Raw genomic sequence first — 27,422 nt, forward strand, 5'->3', positions numbered from 1 at the left:
TTTCTTTTCGCTAAGTTCTTTTTATTGGACGTGTTTGAATTACGGTAACTGGTAATCTCTCTCCCTCCGAATGAATTGAATTAAAGCGGCTCTGGGTTTAGTAGTTGCTCTGACGTTCTTGCTGCCGATATCCTCCCCGCCGCAGGTAGCCCCCTTCGTTCTTACGGTAGCCATCCTTTTGGTCTGCAAGATATGACAAGAGCCGATCAGGAGGTTAAAGGTGCTGGCAAAGGAGGAGACAGCAAACAAAAACAGAAAGAAGAGAGCAGACGTGGTCAATGAACTGTACTTTCCCTTGGCTGGAGGGATAATAATAAAAACAAGATGAACTTGAATCCTATAAGGAAAAGAATGGAGGCTTCGTGCCCTGATACTAGGAAAACACTAGGAAAAAATAAGATACTCAGTAAACTTTCAAAATATTTTCAAGGTTTTGTTCCACAGCTGCTGGAACATTTTCCCCCCTTGGTAAAGGGGAGTACAGACGTGAGTGTGTTTGTGTGCTGTGGAGAGAAAAACAGTTAAGTGCCAGTGACACCTGGGCTTTAACTTACCCCGAAAGTAGCCCCCATAAGTGCCCTGCTTCTGATCAAAGACCCTCTCGTTGTTTTCCACAAGGCTGCCCAACTTCTCAGCCAGCTGCAATGCCAGGTTTTGTTGGGCGGTGGGCTCTGTTCGATGCATCACAACTGTCTGGGTCGGCTGATCTAAGGAGGCCTAGGAAAGTTTGAAAGGCACAGAAGAGCTTGTACACACTGACAATCCTTCAAAAGAGAGAGATTCCCTCCTATGTGGCACGTGACCTCCTAGCTCTACCAGGATGAAATTTCTACACAGCATGGAACTGAATCTGACTCGAATGCTGTTACTCCTCCTACCCACTACAAAATTCTGAATCTGTCTCTTCGGATCATGATTATCTTGGTTGTTTGAAGAGGTACTTGCCAACACAGGTCACCCTGGTACTTACAACTGCAAGCAGTCCTCGACTTACAACGGTTCGCTTAGTGACCACTGGAAGTTGCCAGGGCCCTGAAAAGAGTGACTTATGACCATATCCCCATACTTATGACCCCCGAGGTCACGCGATTTGCATTCGGATGCTTGACAACCGCCTCACAGTGATGATGGTTGCAGTGTCCCGGGGTCACGCGATCCCGTTTCGCAACTTTTCTGACAAGGCAAGTCAACGGGGGAACCAGGTTCACTTCACAACCACATTCCTAATTGAACCGCAGCGATCCGCTTCACAAATGTGGCAAGAAAAGTTGTAACGTGGGCCAAAACTCATGCAACAAATCGCTCAATTTACTGACGTAACATTTTGGGCTCAACTGCGGTCGCGTGTTGAGGACTGCCTGTACTCTGTTAGCCAGCAAAAGTACAACGGCAGTGAAACAAGTCACTTAGAATTGGCCCTCGCGCTTACAGTCAACGCAGCATTCCTGTGGTCGCGTGATCAAAACCTGGGCGCTTGGCGGGGATGTACAATGGTTGTAGCATCGTGGGATCACACGATCGCCACCTGCCACCTTCCCAGCGGGCTTCCGACAAACAAAATCAATGGAGAAGCCAGATTTTTTTTTAATGACTGTGTGATTCACTCAAGACCTGTAGCGATTCACTAAACAACTGTGGCAAAAAAAAGTCTTAAAATCAGGCGCAACTCACTTAACCGCCTGCGTTGCAATGGAAATTTTAAGTTTTAATTGTGACTGTAAGTCAAGGAATACTCTAATACCGTGGTAGCGAACCTATGGCACGCGTGCCACAGGTGGCACGCAGAGCCCTCTCTGTGGGCACACGTGCACCGTCGCCCCAGTCCTAGGCCTTCAGCTGGGTTTTATAAAACCTTTTCGCTTTAGGCCTCCGCCGCCGTGCGCAAAAAAAAGGGTTCAATCAGTCAATCAATTTCAACTTCTCGCAGGGAAAAAAATAGATCTCGCAAAGTTGGAATTGATTGATTGAACCTTTTAGTCCCACCCAGTCTGTCGTTGCCACCGCAGCCATGCCCACCCAGTGTGCCATGCCCACCCAGTGTGCCACACCCACCCAAAGGGCCACGTTCACCCGACACCCGATATGTAAGTGGGGTTTTGGGTTGCAGTTTGGGCACTTGGTCTCTAAAAGGTTCGCCATCACTGCTCTAATATAATTATTATTAGAGATGAGGCGGATGACATTATTACAGAGAATACCTGTATCTGTGGCCTGCGAGTAGAGATTCTTATGTGTGCTTTAGCTCTTACATGTTCTTGCCTTCGTTAAGCTGCCGCAGGAGCTGCCCGCGGGCGGCCCTGTCTTGCTGTGCTTCTAAGCAGTTTCGCTGCAGGAGCAACATTTCTCCTGCCCCTTCCCGGTGATGCCGTTACTTTCTCTAGCCGCCCCAGGCCTTGCCTTAATTGCAAAAGTTCTCACCATCAACTCTTCATTGATGATCATCTTGCTAATGATGCTGTGCACGGTGGGCAGGTCCAGCTCAAACATATCCGACAGGATCTCCATGCTAGGAAGAGAAAGGGACCAGAGAAAGCAGAGGATTGCGAGGGTCGGCCCGTAATCCCGGTTAGCATCTTGCCAAGAAAAAGGTTTCACTGAGGAAACGGTGGCTTCAGAAGGGTTTGCAACTAGGGACCAGAGGAAAAGCGCGCTAACCACCCAGAGGAGTAGGTAAGTCTACCCAGTCGGATAACTCAAAAGGAAAATTCTGAGGCCCATTATCCACAGTCAACATTCAACTCTTTTATCTATAAAATGTGTGCCGTCCCGTATTCAGGGCAAAACACTGCTCTGCAGAAATTTATTTATTTATTTATTTTTGGGACTTATATGCCGCCCTATCTCCCGAAGGACTCAGGGCGGCTAACAACAATAAAAACAACAATACAAAAGTTAAAAGAAATTAAATAAACAGCCCCAATCACTAAGTTAAACTAAACAATTAAAAATTAAAAAAACATTTTAAAAAACCTGTCGTCAGTCCAGCTCAGCCTGATGAAAAAGGAAAGTTTTGAGGCCGCGGCGAAAGGACCGGAAATCTGGGGCCATCCGGAGCTCAAGGGGAAGTTGATTCCACAGGGCCGGCGCTCCCACAGAGAAGGCCCTCCCCCTGGGGGTCGCCAGCCGACATTGTCTAGCCGACGGCACCCTGAGGAGGCCCTCCCTGTGTGAGCGCACTGGGCGATGGGAAGTCGTTCCTGGCAGCAGACGGTCCTGCAAATATCCCGGGCCTAAGCCATGTAGGGCTTTAAAGGTAAGTACCAGCACCTTAAATCTCACCCGGAGGACAACCGGTAACCAATGCAGCTCACGCAGGAGGGGTGTAATATGGGAGTATCGGGATGCTCCCATCACTACCCACGCGGCCACATTCTGTACCAGCTGGAGCCTCCGGGTGGTCTTCAAGGGCAGCCCCATGTAGAGAGCATTGCAGTAATCTATCCGGGAGGTAACGAGTGCACGAGTGACTGTACGTAGGGCATCTCGGTCCAGATAGGGGTGTGCAACTGGCGCACCAGGCGAACCTGGGCAAATGCCCCCCTGGCCACGACTCCAATATGATCTTCAAAACTGCATCGTGAGTCCAGGAGGACGCCTAAATTGCGTGCCCTATCAACGGGAGGTAACACCTCTCCTCCCATAACCAAAGATGGAAATACCACCGTTGCCAAGGTGGGCCTCCCCCTATGCAACTACGAGCCCATCGTGGTACCTGATTGAGTCATAGACACTGCTGTAGGTGAAGAGATAGGTTCGTAGAGACTCCTCTTGGATCTTCCTGTTGGGAGAAAAGGGAAGAGAGAAAACAAAGAGAAACAAAGTGAGAATGAGGGGTAAGAGGCTCTCTCAAATTATCTAAATTTCTTTTTTTAAAATAATAATAATAATAATTCGAATTTTTATTCACCTGTAACATAAAATACGAAAATACAAAAGCAAACAATAAGGAACAAAGGTAAGGGAAAGGGGAAAAGAGAAATGTGGAAAGGGAGGGGGGGGGCGAAGAAAAAAAAAAGGCGTTGACTTCTGACTCCATGGCAGTGAAATAAGGCATTAGCATCGAACCTCAACTTTTTACATGTCTGTAGTATTGTGAACTAGCCATTTCTGTATCAACACATCAATCTAATCAGTAAAGCCCAAAATACAAAGTATCATTTCTTTCCCCACCTCAAGACAAAGTCCAGAAGCAGTTTCCAAGTAGAAACGAAAGCACTTGCGTTCTTTTCTTTTTATCAAAACAGCCAATTTACCCATCTCTGCTAATTCCATCCACTACATTATCTAAATTTCTGTCCCCACGTTTTTACTCTTCAAAATTACAGATACATTTCAGGTCTCCAATTGTCCACCGTGTCTTTTGCTGGTACAGTTCCAGCAATATGTTGGAGCAAAACTGGAAATGGTTGTACTTTCCCTAGAGAGTTGGCAGATCCAAAATCAAGAATAATCCATGGTAATGTCAATGCTGAAAACATTAGATGTTTTTTGCTCTGACAATATAAGAAGGCAGCCTTTTTCTTTAAACTGTTTGCTCTGAATATAATGAAGTTGGGGGGAGGAGAATGCTAACCCGGATGTTTAAATAAGATAAGGAATGGTGTGCTAGATAACGGAAGTGAAGCTTGGTTTTGGGGCTAATTGGAGAATGTGATTTATGACGTGTAATTAAGGGAGGGAATTGTGTATGATAGGATGTGTTCAGGGGAGGAGAATTCAGATTCTGGCATCCATCCATGAGTGCCGATGCTTCGTTCTCATTATTATAGACTTTTTAGAAAAACAATGCCTGAATGTTCTTTGATCTGTCTCATTAATTGGAACCATGACAGGTAATTCTTCCAAGCTGGGTTACTGTTTCACACCTCTAGAGAAATTCTTGCCAGATGGAGGACTCCATTATCTGCATCTACAATACACTCCACGAACTGTTAGGGAGGGACTGGGTACACCTTCTCTCTCACACATATAACATCCAGACTGAGTTGCCTCTTACCCCTCTGGAATACAGCCCCTCCTGGGAATTCCCCATCCTCACTACATCCCATCACATCCATGGCTCACTTCCCTCACAATATGATTCCCTTGCAACTGACCGGACAAGCATGCTGCGCACTTTGTCAGCCTCGGGAAACAGATCCCAGACTTTTCCGTTCATTTTCTCATTGACAATGAAACGGTGACATGTCTTCCAGTCACCCATCTTCATAGCCTTGGATGCTGCTACGACATGTTCTCTCATCGATTCAGGGGGGCCTGAAGCAAGGAAAAAAGAGAGAGGCGGGGAAAGATAAAAGGATGTTCCTCTAATCCATTAGAGAGGATTTTAAATATCCAAATGAATAAGCCACAATCCCTTAGGGGAAAAAATGTACTTTTGCTATTCCAGAAAATTACAGATTTCATATATTATAAAAGAGGAGCAAAACCATGTATTTAACTGTAAGGAATAAGCAGACTGTCTCTCTGTTACAAAAGCAGATGGGTTCCCCAAATTTTAGTTGATTTAAGAGATTAAATAATCTGTCAGAGGAAAAAAGCTATTTAAAAAAGAGATCACGCAGGCTTAATTCCCTTCCGGTATTAAATAATGGTAACTTTCACACATTATATTATAGAAGAATATAGTTTTGTTTTGTTACGTATTCACATACCGTGTGTGAACACAACCATTTAGTTGGTAAGCTGTGTTTTATGGGATAGCATTCTATCTCAACTCAGCCACTGGTTAATCATAGTATAGGTAGTTCTTGACTTGCAATCACTTAGTAGACTTCACTATGTTGAGGACTATCCGTAAACTGCAATTAGTGAGAGCCCGTATCTCTTACTCATACTTGCTGGGGAACACAAACAGAATGACAATGTTGCCTTCATGTCCTCCTTGTTGGGTTTCTACTTGCTTCTAGCTGGCAGAACCAAACTCTCTTTACTCTTCTGAAACCTTAGATGCAGATAATGGCCAGAACTGCATCTTCAAGGGCTCAACTGAGCACCTTTTGGACTGCTTACCAAGAAGAGGCTGGCGCTCGCCCACTCGCAGCTGATGGTGGAACTGCTTGCTGATCATTCGCCGGCGGGCATCAAACTCATGAGCAGCCATGTAAGGGATCTCAAGCAGCATGGCAGAGACCAGGTAGACACACTCCAGGAGTTCCAGGTTGATATGCATGTGGAAAGGAACCTGCCGACGTTTCTCAATCTTCTCTTGCTCCTGGTTGCGCTCTTGCATGCTACGCATCAGGAGACCCTGACCCAGCAACTCCTTTGCTCTTCCACTTGACTGAATGTCCAGCAAAGCATTATGGGCATCTTTGATCAAGCCCTGGCGGAAGGCACAGATCCCCAGCTGAACCATTGTCCGGTTATACAGGATCTGGGGGGGGGGGGGGAGAAATCAAAAGGGTTTGAAAAAGCAAAACTACCAGCACCTCTTTTCCTATTAACTGATCTCAGATCCCATGTTTACGGTGTTTCCCCAAAAGTAAGGCCTAACCCGAAAATAAGCCCCAGCTTGATTTTTGGGGGTGGGCCTAATATAAGCCCTACCCTACTCCACAAATAAGCCCTAGTTTTGGGGCGAGCCACACACCTAAAACTCAAGCTAGGGCGGGAGTGGGGGTGTGGAACTGCCCCACTCACCAACCTTGCAGGCAGGCCTCTCCTTGCTGGCCCACTTCTTCTGCAGTGTGTTCTGCAGCCAGGCCTGCATTTCTCAGCCACAGGCCTTTCCAGAAGGCCACTGCAGCCGTGAACCGAGCTATGGATTGAATCCATAGCTCGGTACTCAGCTGCAGTGGCTTTCCGGGAAGGCTTGACCGCAAAATGCAGGAGCAGAATGAAGCTGCTCCTTCGGCTGCAGAAGAACTGGACCGGCTGGGCAGGGCTGTCGATGCCGGAGGTGAGTGTAAAAGACACCCCTCTGAAAATAAGACCTAGTGCCTCTTTTGGAGGCAATAATAATAACAATAACAACAACAGCAATAATAATAATATGATGATGATGACCTTCGATCCTTTCGCCGTGACCTGAAGACATGGTTGTTCCAACAAGCGGGCCTGGACTGATCATGGTTTTTAAATATGGTTTTTATCGGCTTAAATTGTCCTTTATTTCTTTATTTATTGTTTAATTATTTTTTAATCTTTGTATTCTATGTTTTTTAATTTTTTATTGTTGTGAGCTGCCCTGAGTCCTTAGGGAGAAGGGCGGCATATAAATTTAATTAATAATAATAATAATAATAATAATAATAATAATAATAATAATAATAATAATAATAATAATAATAATAATAATAATAAGAAGAAGAAGAAGAAGAAGAAGAAGAAGAAGAAGAAGAAGAAGAAGAAGAAGAAGAAGAAGAAGAAGAAGAAGAAGAAGAAGAAGAAGAAGAAGAAGCCGGCCTGGACTGAGGGATTGGATTTTAGAGTTCTTTTTTAAAAATTTTAAATTTTAGAATGTATTTATTACTTAGGGCTATTGATTTAATCTTATTTTAATTTTTATATCTTGTGTGTTGTTAGTGTTTTTTGCCCTGTACACCGCCCTGAGTCCTTGGAGAGGGGCGGTATATAAATCTAATAAAATAAATAAATAAATAAATAAATAAATAAATAAATAAATAATGATGATGATGATGATGATGACCCGGTCTTAAGTTTCGGGGAAACACGGTAGTAGCTGGCTCAAATAACTGATTCACATTGCAGCCCTTTCCTAACACAGATTGTCAAGCAGAATTTTAAGCGTCCATCCCGACTAGGCTGTTTTGTTATTCTAAGACGGGCATCCTCCATTTTGTTTAGAGGAAGCTGTGGCTGGAGGTGTAGTTTGTCTCCAAGCAGACCAAAGAGAACAGGGCAGCAGAAAGTCTGCTGTCCATCCAAACTCTGCACCACCCCCACCATCACCAAAGAGGCAAGTTCAATGTTGGTTCTCAACAGTTACCGAACTGCTCGCTCCTCTCTTACTTGCACAGGAGGGTCGGCATGCTGGATATTATCTTGGAGGTGGCTCATGAGCATCAGGTCACGGGCCTGGTACCAGCGATCATGCAAGGCATGGTGATAAATATGGCAGAGAATGGCACAGGTGCGGATCCGGTCTGTCCGATCCTTGGCGTAGATGAATTTGCAAAGGCGCTCCATCAGCACTGCCGAATCTTCCCCCTCGTTTTCTGCTTGGTCTTGTTCGGACTGAAACAAGCAGAGAATGTAAATTAGCACCCAGTATCAATAAATCACATTACTCCTAAGGCAAAGTATTCAACTTGCACTCTCCAAGCTGCACATAGCCTTTTAAAGCACTCTGAAGGTTTCAGCCAAACTGTGATTTTTCATGTTGTTTTGCAAACAGAATAGTTGTTTTTCGTAAGCAAAGATTAAAGTACATGAAAGGGAAAAGAGGGGATGGGAATAACGGGACAGAAAAAAAATATGTCAAACAAATATAAAAGTGATCTTAAATTCTTTTCAGTACAAAGGTAAATTATGCAATGCAACATCGCTCTAGTTTAAATGAATATTCAGTAAACTATTTTAACATAGGTAAAGGTTCCCCCGCACATGCGTGCTAGTCGTTTCCGACTCTAGGGGCCGGTGCTCATCTCCGTTTCAAAGCCAAAGAGCCAGCGCTTGTCCGAGGACATCTCCGTGGTCATGTGGCCGGCATGACTAGACGCCAAAGGCGCACGGAACGCTGTTACCTTCCCAGCGGAGTGGTCCCTATTTTTCTACTTGCATTTTTACGTGCTTTCGAACTGCTAGGTTGGCAGAAGCTGGGATGAGTAACAGGCGCTCACTCTGCTACGCGGCACTCGGGATTCGACCTGCCAAACTACCGACCATCTGATCGACAAGCTCAGCGTCCTAACCCACTGAGCTATCTTAACATACCAATATCCATACAATTTTAACCTAACACATAGTAAATTGTCAAATATGAATAAGCTTATATTAAACTCTCTAACCTTAACCCTAAGTACAATATTTCTCTGGCCAGATCAGATTGAATTTTCAAATTCCAAAGCCAAAAGTTGGCTTTTCTCCTTATCTTGCAAGAAACCTAACAATAGCCTCCAAGTCACAAGAAATCCAAAGTCTAATTTTTAATATAACAAGAGGAAAAAAAACATGTATCTTTAACAGTGTGGTCCTTGCCCAAAAGATACTGCACAGCTCTGCCCTAAGATACCAAACTTTCTCTAATCTTTGCTATCCTCTTGGGCGGGGTTCTTCAAACTTGGCCCTTTTATGATTTGTGGACTTCAACTCCCAGAATTCCTCAGCCAGCGTGCCTGGCTGAGCAATTCTGGGAGTTGAAGTCCACAAGTCATAAAAGGGCCAAGTTTGAAGACCACTGCTCTTGGGTTTGTCTGAGGCTGTACTGATATTATCTAGCCTGGTAATGAAATATCTGCAGGAAAACAACCAAACTCAGAAAATAGCACTAACTCAATAGTTCAATCCCAAGCTTACATATAAGTTCTACTATACGCTACCTTCATCTGCCAGTAAATACAAAAATGCTGTTTACAACAAATTATTTCTGTTACTGTTTAACCTTCTGGATTCTCAACCATTAGTTGTCCGATTGGAGGACTGGTCTCAAATGCTGGAAGTCGTTTTGTGAAAGAATGTTAAATTCTCTACAAAGCTATCTCTTGACAGGTGGCACCCCCTGATCAACCTTGTTTGGGCTCAGAAATTAAGCAGCACTAGATCAGGTCATCACTTGGATGGGAGATCCCTTTGAATTCCAGGGCTGCGAGTCAGATTGGGAAGTAACAAATGCATCCTGGAAGACATGGTTGTGTCTATGACAGTGTTTTTCACTGTCTGGGAGTTTAAGCTGTGCCGACTTCGAAACTCCCAGAATTCTCTAGCTAGCATGCTTAAAATTGCCAGGGTTGAAAAATACTGGTCTATGCGGGCAAGGAATTCTAAATAAAATGTAATGCTTGAACAATGGGAGAATATGTGGACTAAATTATAATTTAAATGTACATTTCTATAAGATGATGTATCGCTGATATTTAACACCAGACAAGCTGTCAAGAATGTACAAAGGTATTTCAAATGAGTGTTGGAAATGCAAATGTAAAGAAGAGACTTTTTATCATTTATGGTGGACATGTGACAAAGCGAAGAAATACTGGGAGTAGGATTCACAGCCTAATACAGAATATTCTCAAAGTGAATATGCAGATACAATCAAGAAACTTTTCTTTTAGGTTTAATGGAAAAAAGGTTTGGGGAAAAATATTGGAATTTTGATGTTATGTGTGTTACTATTTTATGCACAAAAATGGAAGGACACTTTTGATTCCCACAATGGCTGCAAAAATTGATGGGGGAGTTAGCAGAGATGGCTAAACCGACTGCTTTGATTAAAGCAAAAATAAATAAATAAATTGCTTTTGTTTCCACTTGGAAACCGCTTCTGGACTTTGTGCTTGAGGTGGGAAAAAAAATGAAAATTTGATTTTGGGCTTTACCAATTAGATAGGTATGTTGTTATAGAAATGGCCAGCTTATACTACTATGTAAAAGTAAAAAGTTGGGATTTGACGTCATCATCTTATTCTATTGCACCAAAGGGAGTTGGAGGACAACGCCTTTTCTTTCTTTTTTACACTTTTCTCTTTCCTTGTCCCGTCCCTCTTTCCTAGTATCTGCTTTTGTATTGTATATTATACATTATTATTATAAATATATTATAAACCACTGATGGCGAACCTTTTAGAGACCGAGTGCCCAAACTGCAACCCAAAACCCCACTTATGTATCGTCGGCCCATTGGCTGGATGTGGCCCATTGGGTGGGTGTGGCTGCGGTGGTAACGGCAGACTGGGTGGGACTAAAAAGTTCAATCAATCAATTCCAACTTTGCGAGATTTTTTTTTCCCTGTGAGAAGTTGAAATCGATTGACTGACTGAACCTTTTTTTTTTTTTGCCCATGGCGGCGGAGGCCTAAAGCGAAAAGGTTTTATAAGCTCAAGGCCCAGGACTGGGGCGACGGCGCGTGTGCCCACAGAGAGGGCTCTGCGTGCCACCTGTAGCACGCGTGCCATAGGTTCGCCACCACGGTTATAAACTAATAAAAAAAGAAAAATAGTGGTCTATGAAGTTTAATAGAAAACTGATTCAAAGACATATAAAGCTGCATGCTTTGTAGGGTGTAGCTTACCAAGTACAAGCCCCCAGCATCTCTTAATCAGGAGGAGGTGATGGTAACGGAGCAATGACCTGGACAAGGAAATGTCTCTCTCTGGAGAACGAAGATCCTTTGCAAACCAACTGCTTATATCAGACATGTCAAACACAAGGCCCAGGGGCCAGATCCGGCCCGTGAAGTGGTTTCATGTGGCCCGTGAAGCCATCCTGGAAACAGTGAGGGAACGGCCCCCACTGCCTTGGCCCTGGCCCAGAGACCCTCCTTCTGCCAGAGACCCTCAGATCTGTCCCACTCCTGCACAGGCCCCCAAAGGCACCCTTGATGCGAACGATGTAAAGCTGGCCACGCCCACCAAGTAGGCCATACGCACTCTAGCCACGCCCACCCAGTAGGCCACACCCACCCAGGCCATATCCACCCGGCCCCCTGAGGGCAACCGCAATGCTGATGTGGCCCTCAATGAAATTGAGTTTGACACCGCTGGCTTATATCCTTGCCTACTGGAGGGTCCACCTTACCTTGCTATCTCCTGCTGGGCCTTGCTGGCGCTGGTGAGCCTTGTAGTCAAACTTGTAATAGGTGTGGAGGATGCAGCGCAGGTAAACCCGGCAGACTTCATCTGTAGTTCCCTTTTCCTGCAGATACGTCTGGACCCGTTCTATGATCTTGCAGACTCGGGCCTCATCCTTCAGGTGATCGACATATTCTAGCAGAAGTATACCACACAGGCTTAGCTTGGCCTTTTACAAGAGATGGGGGTGGTGGTGGTGGTGGTTTTCCCCTTGTTTGATTAGGTGGAATCCGGCAATGCAGTACTGCAAAACCTCCCTTCCCCGTTAGCTTTCATTTTGGTGGCTGTGGAGATGTGGTCATTGTTTTAAAAGGTAAAGGTAGTTCCCCCGCACGTGCATGCTAGTCGTTTCCGACTCTAGGGGCCGGTGCTCATCTCCGTTTCAAAGCCGAAGAGCCAGCGCTTGTCTGAGGACATCTCCGTGGTCATGTGGCTGGCATGACTAGACGCCAAAGGCGCACGGAACGCTGTTACCTTCCCACCGTAGTGGTTCCTATTTTTCTACTTGCATTTTTATGTGCTTTTGAACTGCTAGGTTGGCAGAAGCTGGGATGAGTAACAGGCACTCACTCTGTTATGCGGCACTCGGGATTCGACCCGCCAAACTGCTGACCTTCTGATCGACAAGCTCAGAGTCCTAACGCCCTGAGCCACCGTGTCCCTTAAGGGTCATTGTTTTATGCCCTTACAATTACGCAATCTAAAAGGCAGAGGCCCTTGATCACCATGTCCTGTTCTTCACGTTGACCTATCGCTCTTTGTTATCCACAATAGAGGCGCAGTGGCTCAGCAGCTTAACGATGCCGGATTTGTCGGCTGGAAAAGGTCAGCTGTCTGTTATTCCAGCAGTTCAAACCTAGCACAGCTGTCCCCAATCCCCGGGTCACAGCCCACTACTGGGCTGTGGCCTATTCAGAACCGTGACACATAAGTGGCGGGCTGGTGCGCGCGCACGGGCAAGTGGTGGGCCAACATGCATGCATGTATGTATGTGCTGGCCGGCCACTCATGTGGACCGGTTCCTCTCTCCCCCCCCTTAGCCGGGCCGCCAAGCCGCAAATGTTGGAGACCACTGCCCTAGTACCATGTGATGGAGTGAGCTCCCATCACTCACTCAGTTTCTGCCAGCCTAGCAGTTCAAAAGCATGCAAATGCAGGTAGATAAATATGTACCACTTTGGTAGGACTAACGGCAGAAGCAAGAAACCAACTGCCGCCAGACCAGCCTAACTCTTGAGGATGCTGATGTTCCTACAGAACACCACTAGCTGCTCTCTGTGTGAAGCTAGTTCGCCCCCTGTGGTGCACTCTGGATAGCACACAAGTGTGAACTGAACGAACTAGCAATCTTAGGCAACCAAACTACTGTTCTGTAATCACACTGTAGATTCCTGGCTTTCACGTACCAAGTCCACACGCTAAATAAAAAAAAAAAGCTATCTGTACCTCTGTTGTAAAATAATGTAAGACAGCTGAACAACGTGCATTTGTCTGTAAGCAGGCACAGTAACATGAAAAAAATAAGGGTGAATTTCAACCTTGTAATTTAGCAGGCTCCAAATTTTTGAAGAAACCAATCCTTCTCTGTCTGGTTAAAAGAGGCAATTCTGCTGGGGACAACATTCATCTAGGAGCCAAATATTCCTATCATCACGCAAGGTACATCCTGTCCCAACCCACTGCCCTTCATTACCTCTATTTTCAATAGATGTCCATCTTCCCTCTAAGGCACCACTTTATGAGACATGTTGATGTACAAACTCACCTTGAGAATGGGGGTCTGTGTTTTGCATGATTTTAACAAACTCCTCGTCCATCCGCTCCACCAAGGTCAAGATGCACCCACGTATGCGAAGGGGCTGGCCACGGAAAAGCAAAAAAGGAGGGAGTGGGATCAGGACTAGTAGCTTTAGCTTAGCTTTCTCCAATGTGGAACTTTCCTACTGCACTGAGTTACAATCACCAGCATTCTCAAGTAGGAGGATATTCAGGTGAGCGGACTGTCCATGCAGCATTCTTGGAGAAGTGGCATAAATAAAAACACTTTTTTTTCTTGGTCTGCCAGTGCGGCAGCATCCTCTTTGATCTTTGCAGATTTCATTCAGCCCTCCCTACAAGTAGTCCTTGACTTATGACTGCAACAGAGCCTGGGATTTTCATTCAGCCTGGAATTTTTCATTCACGTATCACGACGGCTGTGGAGGCAACCATGTGATCAACCTGATTTTATTTTTTTGTGATGGTCATTAAGGGAACCCATTGTCTGCAACGGGGTTTTTTTTTTGCAAACATCGGAAGCTGACAGCAGTTTGCAGGAAACACCTTTGTAAATCGTGATCGTATGACCACAGGATGCTGCAAACAGCCACAAATGTGGGCCAGGTGCCAAGGATCCAAAATGTGATCATATGATCACAGGAGTGGGTTAGCAGCCATTGGAACTTTGAATCCAGATTGTGAGTACCTTTGGGGGAGGGGGGGGAATCCATCTTAACTCTGAATGGGCACTAAGCAGCCAGTCATAAGTCAAGGACTACCTATATAACTTGTTGCAGAACGGTTTATTGGCAGGGAGGACCTGCAGAAACCCACCTGCTCAATGTTGCCCAGGTTTTCAGAATCTTCTGCAATGTTCTGTCCGATGAAGATGTTGGGATGCGCAAAGAGGATGTCCAGAAGCTCATCAATGCAGGCGAGACATTTTTGCCACATCTCTGGCTGCAAAGAAGGAGAGAATAAAGAGGAACACATAAACAACCTTGGTATTATAGGAATGAAACAACCAATCTTCCGTGTCGTGTATCTCACAGCCAATACGGGCAAGGAACAACATCTTGCGGCACGCCAGAATTAATCCAGCTTACAGGTGAAACTCGAAAAATTAGAATATCGTGCAAAAGTTCATTTATTTCAGGAATGCAACTTGAAAGGGGAAACTAATATATGCGATAGACTCATTACATGCAAAGCAAGAGAGTTCAAGCCCTGATTTGTCATAATTGTGATGATTATGGCATACAGCTCATGAAAACCCCAAATCCACAATCTCAGAAAATTAGAATATTACATGCAATCAATAAAACAAGGAGTGTAGATAGAACAATATCGGACCTCTGAAAAAGTATAAGCATGCATATGTACTCAGTACTTGGTTTGGGCCCCTTTTGCAGCAATTACTGCCTCAATGCGGCGTGGCATGGAAGCTATCAGCCTGTGGCACTGCTGAGGTGTTATGGAAGACCAGGATGCTTCAATAGCGGCCTTCAGCTCTTCTGCATTGTTCAGTCTCATGTCTCTTATCTTTCAACAATGCCCCATAGATTCTCTATGGGGTTCAGGTCAGGCGAGTTTGCTGGCCAGTCAAGCACAGTAATCCCACGGTCATTGAACCAGGTTTTGGTGCTTTTGGCAGTGTGGGCAGGTGCCAAGTCCTGCTGGAAAATGAAGTCAGCATCCCCATAAAGCTCATCTGTGGAAGGAAGCATGAAGTGCTCCAAAATCTCCTGGTAGACGGCTGCGTTGACCCTGGACTTAATGAAGCACAGTGGACCAACACCAGCAGATGACATGGCTCCCCAAATCAACACAGACTGTGGAAACTTCACACTGGACTTCAAGCATCTTGCAGTGTGTGCCTCTCCATTCTTCCTCCAGACTCTGGGTCCTTGGTTTCCAAATGAGATGCAAAAGTTGCTCTCATCAGAAAAGAGGACTTTGGACCACTGAGCAACAGACCAGGTTTGTTTTCCTTTAGCCCAGGTAAGACACTTCTGACGTTGTTTGTTGTTCAGGAATGGCTTGACAAGAGGAATACGACATTTGAAGCCCATGTCCAGGATCCGTCTGTTGTGTGGTGGCTCTTGATGCACTGACTCCAACCTCAGTCCACTCCTTGTGAAAGTCCCCAACACTTTTGAATGGCCTTTTCCTGACAATCCTCTCCAGGCTGCGGTCATCCCTGCTGCTTGTGCACCTTTTTCTTCCACACTTTTCCCTTCCACATAACTTTCTATTAATGTGCTTTGATACAGCACTTGAGCAACATCCAACTTCTTTTGCAATTACCTTTTGAGGCTTTCCCTCCTTACGGAGGGTGTCAATGATGGTTTTCTGCACAACTGTCAGGTCAACAGTCTTCCCCATGATTGTGATTCCTACTGAACCAGACTGAGAGACCATTTAAAGGCTCAGGAACCCTTTGTTATGGCTTAATTAGCTGATTAGAGTGGGACACTTTGAGCCTAGAATATTGCACCTTTTCACAATATTCTAATTTTCTGAGATTGTGGATTTGGGGTTTTCATGAGCTGTAAGCCATAATCATCACAATTATGACAAATCACGGCTTGAACTATCTTGCTTTGCATGTAATGAGTCTATCTCATATATTAGTTTCCCCTTTTAAGGTGCATTACTGAAATAAATGAACTTTTGCACGATATTCTAATTTTTCGAGTTTCACCTGTACCTTCCTTCCTTATTCTCCCATACCTTCATGTATGTAGCTAAGTTGGGGTTGTAGTCATATAAAGAGGCGACGATGTTGAACTTGATTTTGAGGTCCATGGCCACCCCCAGGTTGTTCTCTGCTGCAATTCCAACCAAAAGCTGCAGAAGATCGATCTGGGCAGCCCTGTGGAAGATGACATAAAAGGGTAGAGACTACTGTGACAGTATGTGTGAGGAGATGGCAGGTTATTATTTTGAGTTACTTCCTCAAACTCAGCACAGTTTACTGGACTTCGACTTCCGGGTGGCAAGGCTCCGTCGATGGCGGTCGTTCCGGCCATCAGCCCCGTTGTTTTCCGTTGCAGCCGCTAAAACAGCAATGAGCAGCTGTTTTGCAGCTCGGAAACCCTCTCCTCGGGAGAAGAAGGGGGGGGTGAGCGTTTAGGTAGGGGTAGAGCTCCCCTAGACCACCAGAGTTCAAATTCTGGGGGTTGAAGGGTGAGAGCCCCCCCGAAGCCTGAATTAGCTCCGGACTCGGGGACTCCTCTGCTCCAAGGCTTTGGAGTGGAGCAGGACGCTGCAACCATCCCTGCAATCAACAATTAACTTTGGATTACCTGGATGCAGGCAGAGCTGTACAGGAGAATATTGAAACAGCCAAATATCAATTTTGAAAGGCTTTTGTTTGCTTAGTTTGGGAGTGTTAAAGAGTAGACACTGAAAATCTGTGAAGGCAAAGCTCTAACGTAAAAGAAGATGGAAATCTTTGGCCACACCTCTTCTTCTGCAGAAGTCCTTCTCAAACTTGCCTGACAGGTGAAGAGGTTGGATTATAACCTCAACTTGGAACATGTGGCTACTCCTTTCTGTCTAGTCTGGCCTGATGCAAACAAGCCACAGCAAACTCTAGACACAAGCCTTATGCCCACTTCCATGGTGTGGGGATAAAAAGTTCAAAAAAGGTCAGCCCCCCCCCCATTTCAAATAGCCATCCTTTAGCATGCCACAAGTCTGGAGGATTTACCATTGTTTCTGGAGGTTGGATAATAGAATAAGCTTCTTCAGTTCTGAAGAAGCTTCTGGGATGAGAAGCAAAATGTCTTCAAGGAAAAACAAAGGAAGTCCAATTGCCTCTTGCAAAAGCACCTTTGGGACAACCGTGACCGGGATGACTGAGAAACTCCACAGACATTTAACTGGGGTTGACGTATTTTTCCATCTATAAGATGTGGCCTTGTATAAGACGCTCTGGCATGCGAGTTCCAAGCTTTCAGCAAACGAAGTCAGTGCTGGGAGCAACCGCCTCCCAGCACTCTAAATAGATGCCTCCTGGCCGGCCCCACCCCCCACCCCCCCTAACCAGCATCCGGCACGTTGAGCATCCATAGTCAGTACACAGTAGCAGCCTTCTGACCCTGGTGAACAAACCGGCGTGAGCACCAGCATGACAGCAAGGCAAGGGGAAGCCAAGGCAGGTTTTAAACTCCCCGCCATTTCTCCGCGCCGATCAGCTGTTTGGCGGAGCGCTGAAAAAGCTGAGCTGGCAAATCCGGAGGTTCAGCCGGCCGGCTGACGATCTTGCCCCCTCCCCCCTCCCGTTAGTGGGAAGCCCACAGGGGCTTGACACCTGCCCCAAGCGGCATGACAGCGGCATGTAAAGAACCCACACAGGGGCGCCCTGGGCTGCGGAGGTTAGCATTATTTTTCCGTGTATTAAGACGCCGCACTTGTATAGGACGCACCTGATTTTTTGAACAGGGTGTTTGCAGGAAAAAAATAAGCATCTTATACACAGAAAAATACGGTAAACTGGCTCAGTGGGTTAGGACACTGAGCTTGTCGATCAGATGGTTGGCAGTTTGGCGGGTTGAATCCCGAGTGCCGCGTAACAGAGTGAGCGCGTTACTCGTCCCAGCTTCTGCCAACCTAGCAGTTCGAAAGCACGTAAAAATGCAAGTAGAAAAATAGGGACCACTCCGGTGGGAAGGTAACAGCGTTCCGTGTGCCTTTGGCATCTAGTCATGCCGGCCACATGACCACGGAGACGTCCTCGGACAAGCGCTAGCTCTTCGGCTTTGAAACGGAGATGAGCTCCAGCCCCTAGAGTCGGAAACGACTAGCACGCATGTGCGGGAGAACCTTCTTTACCTTTTAGCAGCAGGTATCGCTCAATTCCTCCTTACTATCACCCAGATGAAAGATGAAGTCTGCTTCAGGGCACAAGATATTGCATCGTGTATTAAACGTGCACATGAAGCTCAGAACTGACCAGATCTTTTCAGAGGAAAAGAGTTCAGTATCACGCAAGGCGGACATGCTCTGTGTATATATATTTTTACCGCCATCATTCCTCTTCATAATGACAGCCTCCCAGAGGAACACACACACACAAAAAAAGCAAGCCATCAATTTGAGCATGATTTTAGTTACTCTTGCCCAGTGATGTTAAAATTCATTTGTCTCACCTATCGGTGCCTTTCTTGCCACGGGCCTGTAGAATTTCATTGAGTTTCTTCACTACCACAGCATGGTTGATCTCTGTGCCCTTAGCAAACATCTTTGGCTTTTCCTACAGGGAGGGGGGGAGGAAACAAAAAAGAAAGGATAAATTTTCCCAATTCCTTCTACTCCCTCTCTGTCTAATCTCCCAGCTGGAAAGAGGAAGCCACTGGCAATGCCTCACCTTAACCAGAGGGACGCCCCCTTTGACTTTTTCCCATTCGCCGCCTTCGTCTTCTTCATCGTCTTCATACTTTTTGGATTTACGGTCTTGTTTTTTCTTGGCTTTATCTTCTTTTTTCTTCTCCAGAATCCTCTTTTCCTCCTCCGTGCCAACTCTAATTTTGGGAGGATTAAACAGATCCGGTTTTCAGTGGGGGGGGTGTTTCCCCCAATGCTGCGATTCAAAAATCTTGAGCTACCTACACTTCATCCTACACAAACATTTACGGGAGTACCTTTTGCCGGCGTTAACTTCCCATCGCCCTGTGCGCTCCCACAGAGAGGGCCTCCTCAGGGTGCCGTCGGTGAGGGAATGTCGACTGGCGGCCCCCAGGGGGAGAGCATTCTCTGTGGGCGCGCCTGCCCTCTGGAATCAGCTTCCTGTTGAGCTCCGGATGGCTCCCGACCTTCGCTCTTTTCGCTGCAACCTCAAAACTTGGCTATTTGAACTTGCCGGCCTGGACTGAGGGACTGGGATTTTAGATCTTAAATTTTAAAAATTTTAAATTTTAGAATGTGTTTTATTGTTTAGGGCTATTTGGTTTAATTTCATTTTAATTTTTGTATATTATGTGTTGTTCATAGTGTTTTAATTGCCCTGTACACCGCCCCGAGTCCTTCGGGAGAGGGGCGGTATATAAATCCAAATAAAATAAAATAAAAATTAAAAAAATAAAAAATCCCAGAAACATTGTTGGGTTTTGAATACTGCAGATCGAACCTGCTCTAATTAAAGCAGCTCCCTTGCTTTCCATCCCGCCGAGTGCATTTGAATGCAAACCTTCACAGCCAAGATGATGTTACTCCAATGTACCGAGATGTCCCTGATATCTAACTACCTTTGCACAGATCCCTGGTTTGCTAAGATCGGAATCAACTACTAATAAATAGATCCAACTGCTGTAGCTTTCCACCTAGAGGAAATCTGCATCTATCAACAGCAATTGGGACCGGGGATTCCAAATGACGTCATCAAGCACAGTGTCCTGCGACCATGCGGTTTAGTGACAGCCACTCCAGCAGTCCTGGTTGCCGTCATTAAATGAGGACTGCAGTCATTAAGCAAGGAGCTCGTGTAATCAAGACTTCCAACTTCCTGCCAGCTTTTCCTGACCTCGCTTTTGGGAAGCTGGCAGGGAATGTTGAAAAAAATAATAATTGTGATCATATGAGTACAGGTAGTCCTCGACTTACAACAGTTCGCTTAGCGACTGTTCGAAGTTAAAGTTACAATGGCACTGAAAAAAGTGCAACCCCAAGCCACAGCCGAGCAAGACACCTACCTGCCTGCCTGCCTTCCTGTTGGCGCTCTTCCTCCTGTCCAAGGTTTTCATTGTTGTGAGCATTTCTGTTGAGGATTGGCAGTGGGGGTGGGGGTGTTTGGTTTTTATTCCCCCACCCCCCTCTGCTGGGTGGTTACAGCAGGTTTTGGTCACTTCACATGACTCTGGGACACTGTGACCGTCATAAATATGAATCAGTTCCCAAGCATCTGAATGTAAATCACAAGACCCTGGAGATGCTGCAACATTCCAGCTGATCGGCGCTTCTTCTGGGCTCAGCAGAAGCGCCAGGATCAGCCCCGAGTTCCAGCTGGAGCCTGGCGCTGATCCTGGCGCTTCCGCTGAGCCCTGACAGCCCTGCAGCTCCAGCCATCTCTCGCTCAGGCTTGTGCAGTGTTGCCACCAGTTCAGCTCATTCCCCTCCCCCGCTACTTTTCTAGGATGGTCGCGTACCACCTGCCAGGTGCCAATGTACCACAGGTGGTACCCGTTCCACTGGTTGAAAAGCCCTGCTATAGACTGGGGCTGCTGGTTATAACCTAAAACATCTGCCCTCTAGACAGGTAAGCACAAAGCGAAAACATTTAAGATTCAACAAGGTAAGTACAATCTGTTTAGCCTGAAACATGAGGAATACGGTTATACAAGAAGTCCTCGCTTAACAACCATTCATTCTGTGGCCATTTTTGAAGTTATGACAGCACTGAAAGAATGACACTTATGCCCGGTCCCTGACGTTAAGGCAGCGCCACCATGGTCATGTAAACAAAATCTGGACACTTTGCAACCTACTGACATCGACCAGAGCATGAACTCTTGCCGTTCAGCTGCCATGAACACTGCTGCCCCCACTGATTTGTGGTGGTGCAGTGGTTAGAAGACAGTATTGCAGGCTAATTCTGCCGACTGCCAGCAGTTCAATTCTGATTGGCTCAAGATTTGACTTAGCCTTCCATCCTTCCGAGGGTCAGTAAAATGAAGACCCAGATTGTTGGGGGCAATAGGCTGACTCTGTAAACTGCTCTGGGAGGGCTGTAAAATGCTACGAAGTGGTATATAAATCTAAGTAATAGCTATTCTTCTTTCTGCTGCTGACAAGGTGTGCCCTTCATGAGGCAACTGGTGGCTGTTATGAGCCCTCCTTTCTGAGGATGCAGGCAGCCTTCTCATAAGGCTTCAAGAATATCATGTGTGGCCTCAGGAAGGCTTCATAAAGACTGGTGCCATGCCTACATTAGCAACAGGAGACGGGGTCAGTTGAGGGTGGCAAGGGTGGCAGAGCACAGGGCAGTTTGCACACCCTCCCCAAACCAGCAGCAGCTGCCCCCCCCCAAGTGCGTGGACTTGCACGACATCACAAAAATTGGTGGCTACTTCTGTGCCCTTTGATCCCTGACAGTAGCCACTTACCCACCTGGGACCTCTGACTTCCACTGACTTCGCTTGTTAAAAGCTGGCAGCTTGCTTTAACCACCCACGGCAATCACTTAAAAATAGCAATGGAACTGCTGGGGTTGTCATGGTGCCACATTTTACAATTGCACTTCTTTAGTGAGGGAAATCCCAGGTCCCAATTACCATTATAAACCACCTGTCGCGCATGATGGATGATGTTGCACGAAGGTAAGGTTCCACCTCCCCTTGCCTCTCTAAGGAATGTTGTCCTTACTTCTTAAGGAATTTTGAAGCCAAGGAGGTGTATTTGCCCTCATCTTCTTCTGACTCTGAATCAGATTCTGAATCTGATGAGCCCCAATCTTCATCATCATCTGACTCCTCTTCTTCCTCGTCTTCGTCCTGTCAGGAAAAGTATAGATATATGTATATATTACTCCAGCAGATCATCTTCCAAAGGAATGTTCTGCCACGGCATAGCAAAGGTCCCTCTAGCACAGGGGTAGGCAACCTCGGCTCTTTTATGACTCGTGGACTTCAACTCCCAGAATTCCTGAGTCAGCATAGCTGACTCAGGAGTTCTGGGAATTGAAGTCCACGAGTCATAAAAGAGCCGAGGTTGCCTACCCCTGCTCTAGCAGAAAACTGCTTTGTCTCTAATAAAATCTGATTGACGTGGATAATCTGGCTGAGAAAAATGGGAGATTCTGTCTTACATCCCCCGAGGGAGGCTTGGGTTCTCCTACTCTGAATCCTTCTGGACAGCCCCGAGGAGGTGAGTCATAAAATCTTTCCTTGAGGCTCTTTCCCGGAACTCTCACCTCTATCTTTTTGAGAAACTTGCTGCGACTCTCAACTGCTCCCTCTTTCTTTTTCAAGAAGGCTGCTGCACTTATTCCATCATCATCATCATCCTCACTGGAGGAAGAGGATCCTGAAGGTGGAAAACGGGAGGAACCATTGAGAGGGGAAGATTTCACCCAACGAATCCTATGAAAACACTTACTCGGAGCAAGAGGACATCCTTCCAACTGCCCTGGCTCCTGCATCATCACTTACCCTCCGAATCGTCACTTTTCTTGTCCTCATCTTCATCAGCCGACAGCTCAGGATTCTAGGAGAACATGACCCAACATGCCGAGATCGTGATATGTATTTTGCTACCCCGCCCCGTATTAGCCAAACAACTTTCCTGCCCATCGCAAACGTGGCTGTTCCAAAAGTCCTCTCTTCAGCCATAATCCTACACGTTTGCCGTTAGTGTGAAGGATGGACAACCCAGCTAAGCCATCAATTCCAGACACCAGTTGTTGTAAAATATGTCTCTGCAGCCTTTCCTGCGTGGCTCAGTACCTGGCGGTAAGCAGTGATCTGGGTTTCATAATCTCGGTTGTACTTCCGGATCTTCTGGCGGAGGGTACTCAGTGCTTTGGCATTGTTCTTGTTCATTTTTTTCTTGCCTTCCTTGTCTTCCCAAACCTACAGAAGACAAAAGATGGCATACAGAGAGACAGCATTCGTTGCTTACTCAAGCTGTGTGACACCTATTCCATTCAATAAACTACTCTCCTAGGACCCAGTTAATATTGTGCATACAGCACAGGCTTACGTGCCCTCTTGCTATCAAGATGCCTCAGAAACAGCAAGTATCAATGATTAATGGAGATAGCATTTTTCAAATACCCAACTCAGATACAAAGCACTGAGTTTGTTACACTTCAGGGTAGCAGAAGAGTTCTTTCAGGCCAAAGCAACGATCACAAAAAGGCTTAAACTATGAAAGACAAATTGGGAAAACAAACAAGCTAAACCATCAAAAACATGCCAATTCCAAAATCCAGATAGCTACTGAAACTATTATTAATGGATTAGTATTAAATGAATGTAGAGAAAGGTGTGTGTGTGTGGGGGGGGGAGGTTATAAAAGAGCCATCGCTACCAAAAAGGTTACAACTCTTGCTGGAGCTACGTAATCTCTGAAAATAGATCTCAGATGATGACTTTGTTTTAAGCTGATGCCAACCAGATGCTGGCCTCCAACTTCCACGACTTCCAGCAGCGCTGAGGATCGTAGTGGTTGAGCATCATACAGACACTAGGTCAGGGGTAGGCAACCTTGGCTCTTCTATGACTCATGGACTTCCAACTCCCAGAATTCCTGAGCCTGCATAGCTGGCTCAGGAATTCTGGGAGTTGAGGTCCAGGAGTCATGAAAGAGCCAAGGCTGCCTACCCCTGCACTAGGTGAATGCTTTGTAAATGACTGGAGGGGCTGATTAAAATAATTTGATCTTAACAAATAGGAAGGCTCATATATATATATATATATATATGAGCTGGCAGCACTGATTATCAGCCCATTACACAAGAGTTCTAAAGTGAAACCAGCAAAAGGGCCTAAAGTTTGAATACCAGTATTCTTTTTTTGTGAAGAAAACGTATTTACTAGGATTTTTTTTCTTCCCAAATGTTTGTGCAGAAAAACTGGAATGATTTACCAAGATGTCTTTCTTGAAATGAACAAAATGCTTTTTAGAAGCTTTTAGATTTAGCTTTCACGTGTAGCATAATGTCAATTATTACTATTTTTTACATCAACCAAAGTTACTTTCAGATGTATTGGTTAACCAATCTCCAACAAAGGAAAATAGATCACGATTTCTAAATTTATGGAAATGACACGAGCCTGCACTATCTATGTTACAAGGCAAAGTTTTCCCTGTCAGTCGTGTCTCGACTCTAGGGCACGGTGCTCATCACCTTTTCTTGGCCAAGGGACCCAGATAATTTCCATGATCATGTAGCCAGCATGACTATACGCCAAAGGTGCACAGAATGCTACTATTTTCCCACCAAAATGGTACCTATTAATCTATTTGCACTTGCATGCTTTCGAAGTGCTCGATGGGCAGGAGCTGGGATGAGTAACAGGAGCTTACCCCTTGCACAGAACTATATTGTAATTAATTCATTACGAACCAGCAACTAGCTCAAAATAAAGAGACAGGGATAGAGTCAGGAAAGATTATACTTACACCTTTGCCTCAGTTCGGAAGCCCACTGTTACGTGATCTCCATCAAGGACTTTTCTGATCAAAGACCCATAGTAGACCTGCTAGATGTGACCCATTTCTTTTGTATCACAGGGGGGAGCATGTTTCAATAAAGAAGCGCTTTCCCCAACAGATAGGTAATATTTCCTCGTCAGACACCCCCCGCCCCCCAAAATCAACAATTTTCTTGTCTTTCATGATCCCCAGCTAATACCTCGTTGAGATAGTCCTCGAGATCTGCCAAGATGCGGATATAGAAGTGGGGCACCCCTTCCTTGTCGACAATACTCTTGGCCTTCCCATAAGCCTTGCCCAGCAACTCAAATTCCTCCAGACATTTGGTGACATCTCGGATCTTCATAGCATTCCGTATTGTTTTGATCAAATTGGTTAGTTCCTCAAATCTGGCACGCGGGAAAAAGTAGACAACGAACAATTAAACCGGGGGGGGGGGGGGGATGAAAAAAGACAAAACAAGGAGATGTATCTAAGCAATGAATAAAGGCTATGGGCTCAGAGAAAACAATGCCACTAAGCCCAATGGAAACCAGTTACCAACAGGATAAGGGGCTTTGCAGAGACTGAAAAATATAATTTGGTTCAATCCTCCAAACTTTGGGAGCCCTTCTTCCGGTAACAATCTATACATACCTTTTGTCTTTAGCACTGCGCACAACTCTCTTTGTATCTTCTTCATCCTCACTCAGCAGCAGAGGCCTATAAGAAGAGAGAAACAGTTGACAGATATCTGTGAATAACTGACAGAGGAAACTGGAAGTCAGAGGGGAATAAGTGTAAGACAGAGAGCTCATGCCAAGTTATTAAAAAAAATCACCAAGAGGATTGTTTTCTAACATTTTTGAATGCATCTGTACAGGGATCCTTCAACAAACAATATTAACACCTGAATGTTTTTTTTCCTAGACTATTCTTAATTATGGACTTGAGATTAGCTTCTACACTTCTGAGCCTAATGCTATTCCGGAACTAGACTAGAAATGCAAATTGCAATATCATATATTTTCATTTAGCAATCTGAACCAATGTGGAAAATCTGTCCCAAAGTCTCATTCCGTCCATTTTACCCAATCTAATTATTTTCTAGGAAGCTTTGAACCCATCTCTCCAATCCTTACCATTCTGGTCATACTTACTGTTTCCCAAAATTGCCTCCAACAGGTTTGGTTACTAATTCATCTCCAGAGAGCGATGATTCTGACTCACTGTCTGAGCCAGTGGTAAAGAAACGCGACATGGCGACAACTTTGGATTGTCACTCACATACAATTTCTGACCCTGGAGGATAAAGATTGAAAAGTCCAGTGAATATGCTTTCATATGTATGCATTTATTTTTTATTGATTTGAAAAAATGGAACATCAATGTTTGTACTCTTTGATCAAGAGAAACTTTGCCTCCCGAGCAGAAACCAAATATTAGATGTAACTGAAACCATTAAATGGATGAGATTTCTGGTCCTTGAGATTAGGTATGTAGCCTGTCCAGCCAGTCCACTGATACAATTAATAAAAATAACTCCACAATTATAATAGGAAGCCTAATATAGACTTATTGTAATTTAATAACCAGGCAACCCTACCATCTTCCCTCACAAAACAAAACAAAAAACAAGCAGAAAAGCCCGGGGTATCCATATACACCTGATGTGGTACTGCACATCTGGCATCGCCATTCCCAAGGAATCTCCTTCGTAAAATGTTGAGCAATGTCCTCCCCCAACCTCTTCCACCCTTGTGCTAGTTGTTGCTGGAAAGCGCTGGGAGTCAATGACATTATTTTCTATACACATGTGGCTTTTTTCCTCTCCAACCTGATGCCCTCCGGCTGTATTGGGCTTCCTCCCACAATCCTTAGCCCCCCCCCCCCCCATGGGAATTGTCGTAGTTGAAGACCAACACATCTGGAGAACATCTGGTTGGGGGAAAGCCGATACGTAATTATTAATAACAACACTACCCATTGCTCTACGTAAACTTTACCAAAACTTGTGTCCAAAACTCAGCTAAATAATATTTAAAATTAACCGATCAAAGGAAGGCGGACATGCCGGAAAAGAATGTATTGTGCCCAGTGTTTTTTTTGTAAAAGAAAAAGGTGCCGGAACTCACACATGTCATACAACCCGCCTTGCCTACCCTACAAGGTTCCATCCAAAAAAAGGTGCCGGACCTCCGTTCTGAGCGTTCCCACGAGAAAAAAAGCCCCGATTGTGCCTATTACCCTTTACGGCTAGCTCAAATACTCTACCGTCGCTTCCCCCTCCGGCCCTCTAGCTCTTCCATCCACCTTCCCCTTCCCCTTCGCCTTCTCCGGCCTCCATCGCCCAGCAATCGGCGTCAACACGCACTCACCACGGCCCGCGCCGAGCAAGAAGCCTAGTCTCCACGCAGCCACTGGGCAAGCGCAGGACCTTCAAGTCGTCGCCTCCTGGGGCCTAAAAGGATGAAGAAATTCTCTGTCGCAGAATTGATGACTCCTTCCGCTCATCGAAGACCCTCCCCCATTTTCTGGCGGCTTCGGCTACTGAAGAACCACAAAGTTTTTGACCATAGAGTTTGCAAGCTCAAGTCCAGCTGTATCAGTCTAGCGCCCCCTTGGAAAGTGTAAAGCATGTGAATCTACTGTCTCTTTTTTGCTGTCCACGCTTTGCCGCATTTTGGGGGTTAATAATTACGATCTTTTTTTTTCACGTGGATTTTCTGATTTGAATCGGGATCCCCCTTTCCGCTGTCTTTCCTCCATATTGCGTC

The 27,422-nt window shown here is 45.5% G+C and overlaps 1 protein-coding gene across 1 annotated transcript; it reads right to left on the reverse strand.

Moving 5' to 3' along the window:
• On the reverse strand, positions 1-27,102 carry LOC308676663 (eukaryotic translation initiation factor 3 subunit C-like). The gene is made up of 21 exons (XM_081342651.1): positions 27,024-27,102; positions 25,806-25,947; positions 25,303-25,368; positions 24,866-25,055; positions 22,953-23,078; positions 22,659-22,713; positions 22,421-22,533; positions 21,874-22,001; positions 18,884-19,037; positions 18,666-18,769; positions 16,243-16,384; positions 14,344-14,469; positions 13,517-13,610; positions 11,699-11,886; positions 7,975-8,199; positions 6,013-6,376; positions 5,097-5,256; positions 3,713-3,778; positions 2,419-2,506; positions 555-717; positions 1-183 (listed from the first exon to the last, which is right to left on the reverse strand). Exons 2-21 carry the CDS (start codon positions 25,904-25,906, stop codon positions 98-100), a joined length of 2,739 nt encoding a protein of 912 aa, XP_081198777.1. The 5' UTR covers positions 25,907-25,947; positions 27,024-27,102; the 3' UTR covers positions 1-97.
• Positions 27,103-27,422: the final 320 nt, after the last annotated feature.

The sequence above is a fragment of the Vipera berus genome, assembly GCF_964194415.1.
Source record: "Vipera berus genome assembly, chromosome: W".
Classification (NCBI taxonomy): Eukaryota; Metazoa; Chordata; class Lepidosauria; order Squamata; family Viperidae; genus Vipera; species Vipera berus.

Excerpts from the sequence above, each read along its gene's own strand:
- LOC308676663 (XM_081342651.1), bottom strand. The coding sequence starts at position 25,906 with ATGTCGCGTTTCTTTACCACTGGCTCAGACAGTGAGTCAGAATCATCG. Across the intron at positions 18,770-18,883 it reads GGGGCGTCCCTCTGGTTAAG|GAAAAGCCAAAGATGTTTGC; the intron begins GTGAGGCATTGC and ends CCCTCCCTGTAG. Across the intron at positions 16,385-18,665 it reads GGCAAGAAAGGCACCGATAG|GGCTGCCCAGATCGATCTTC; the intron begins GTGAGACAAATG and ends CATCTTCCACAG.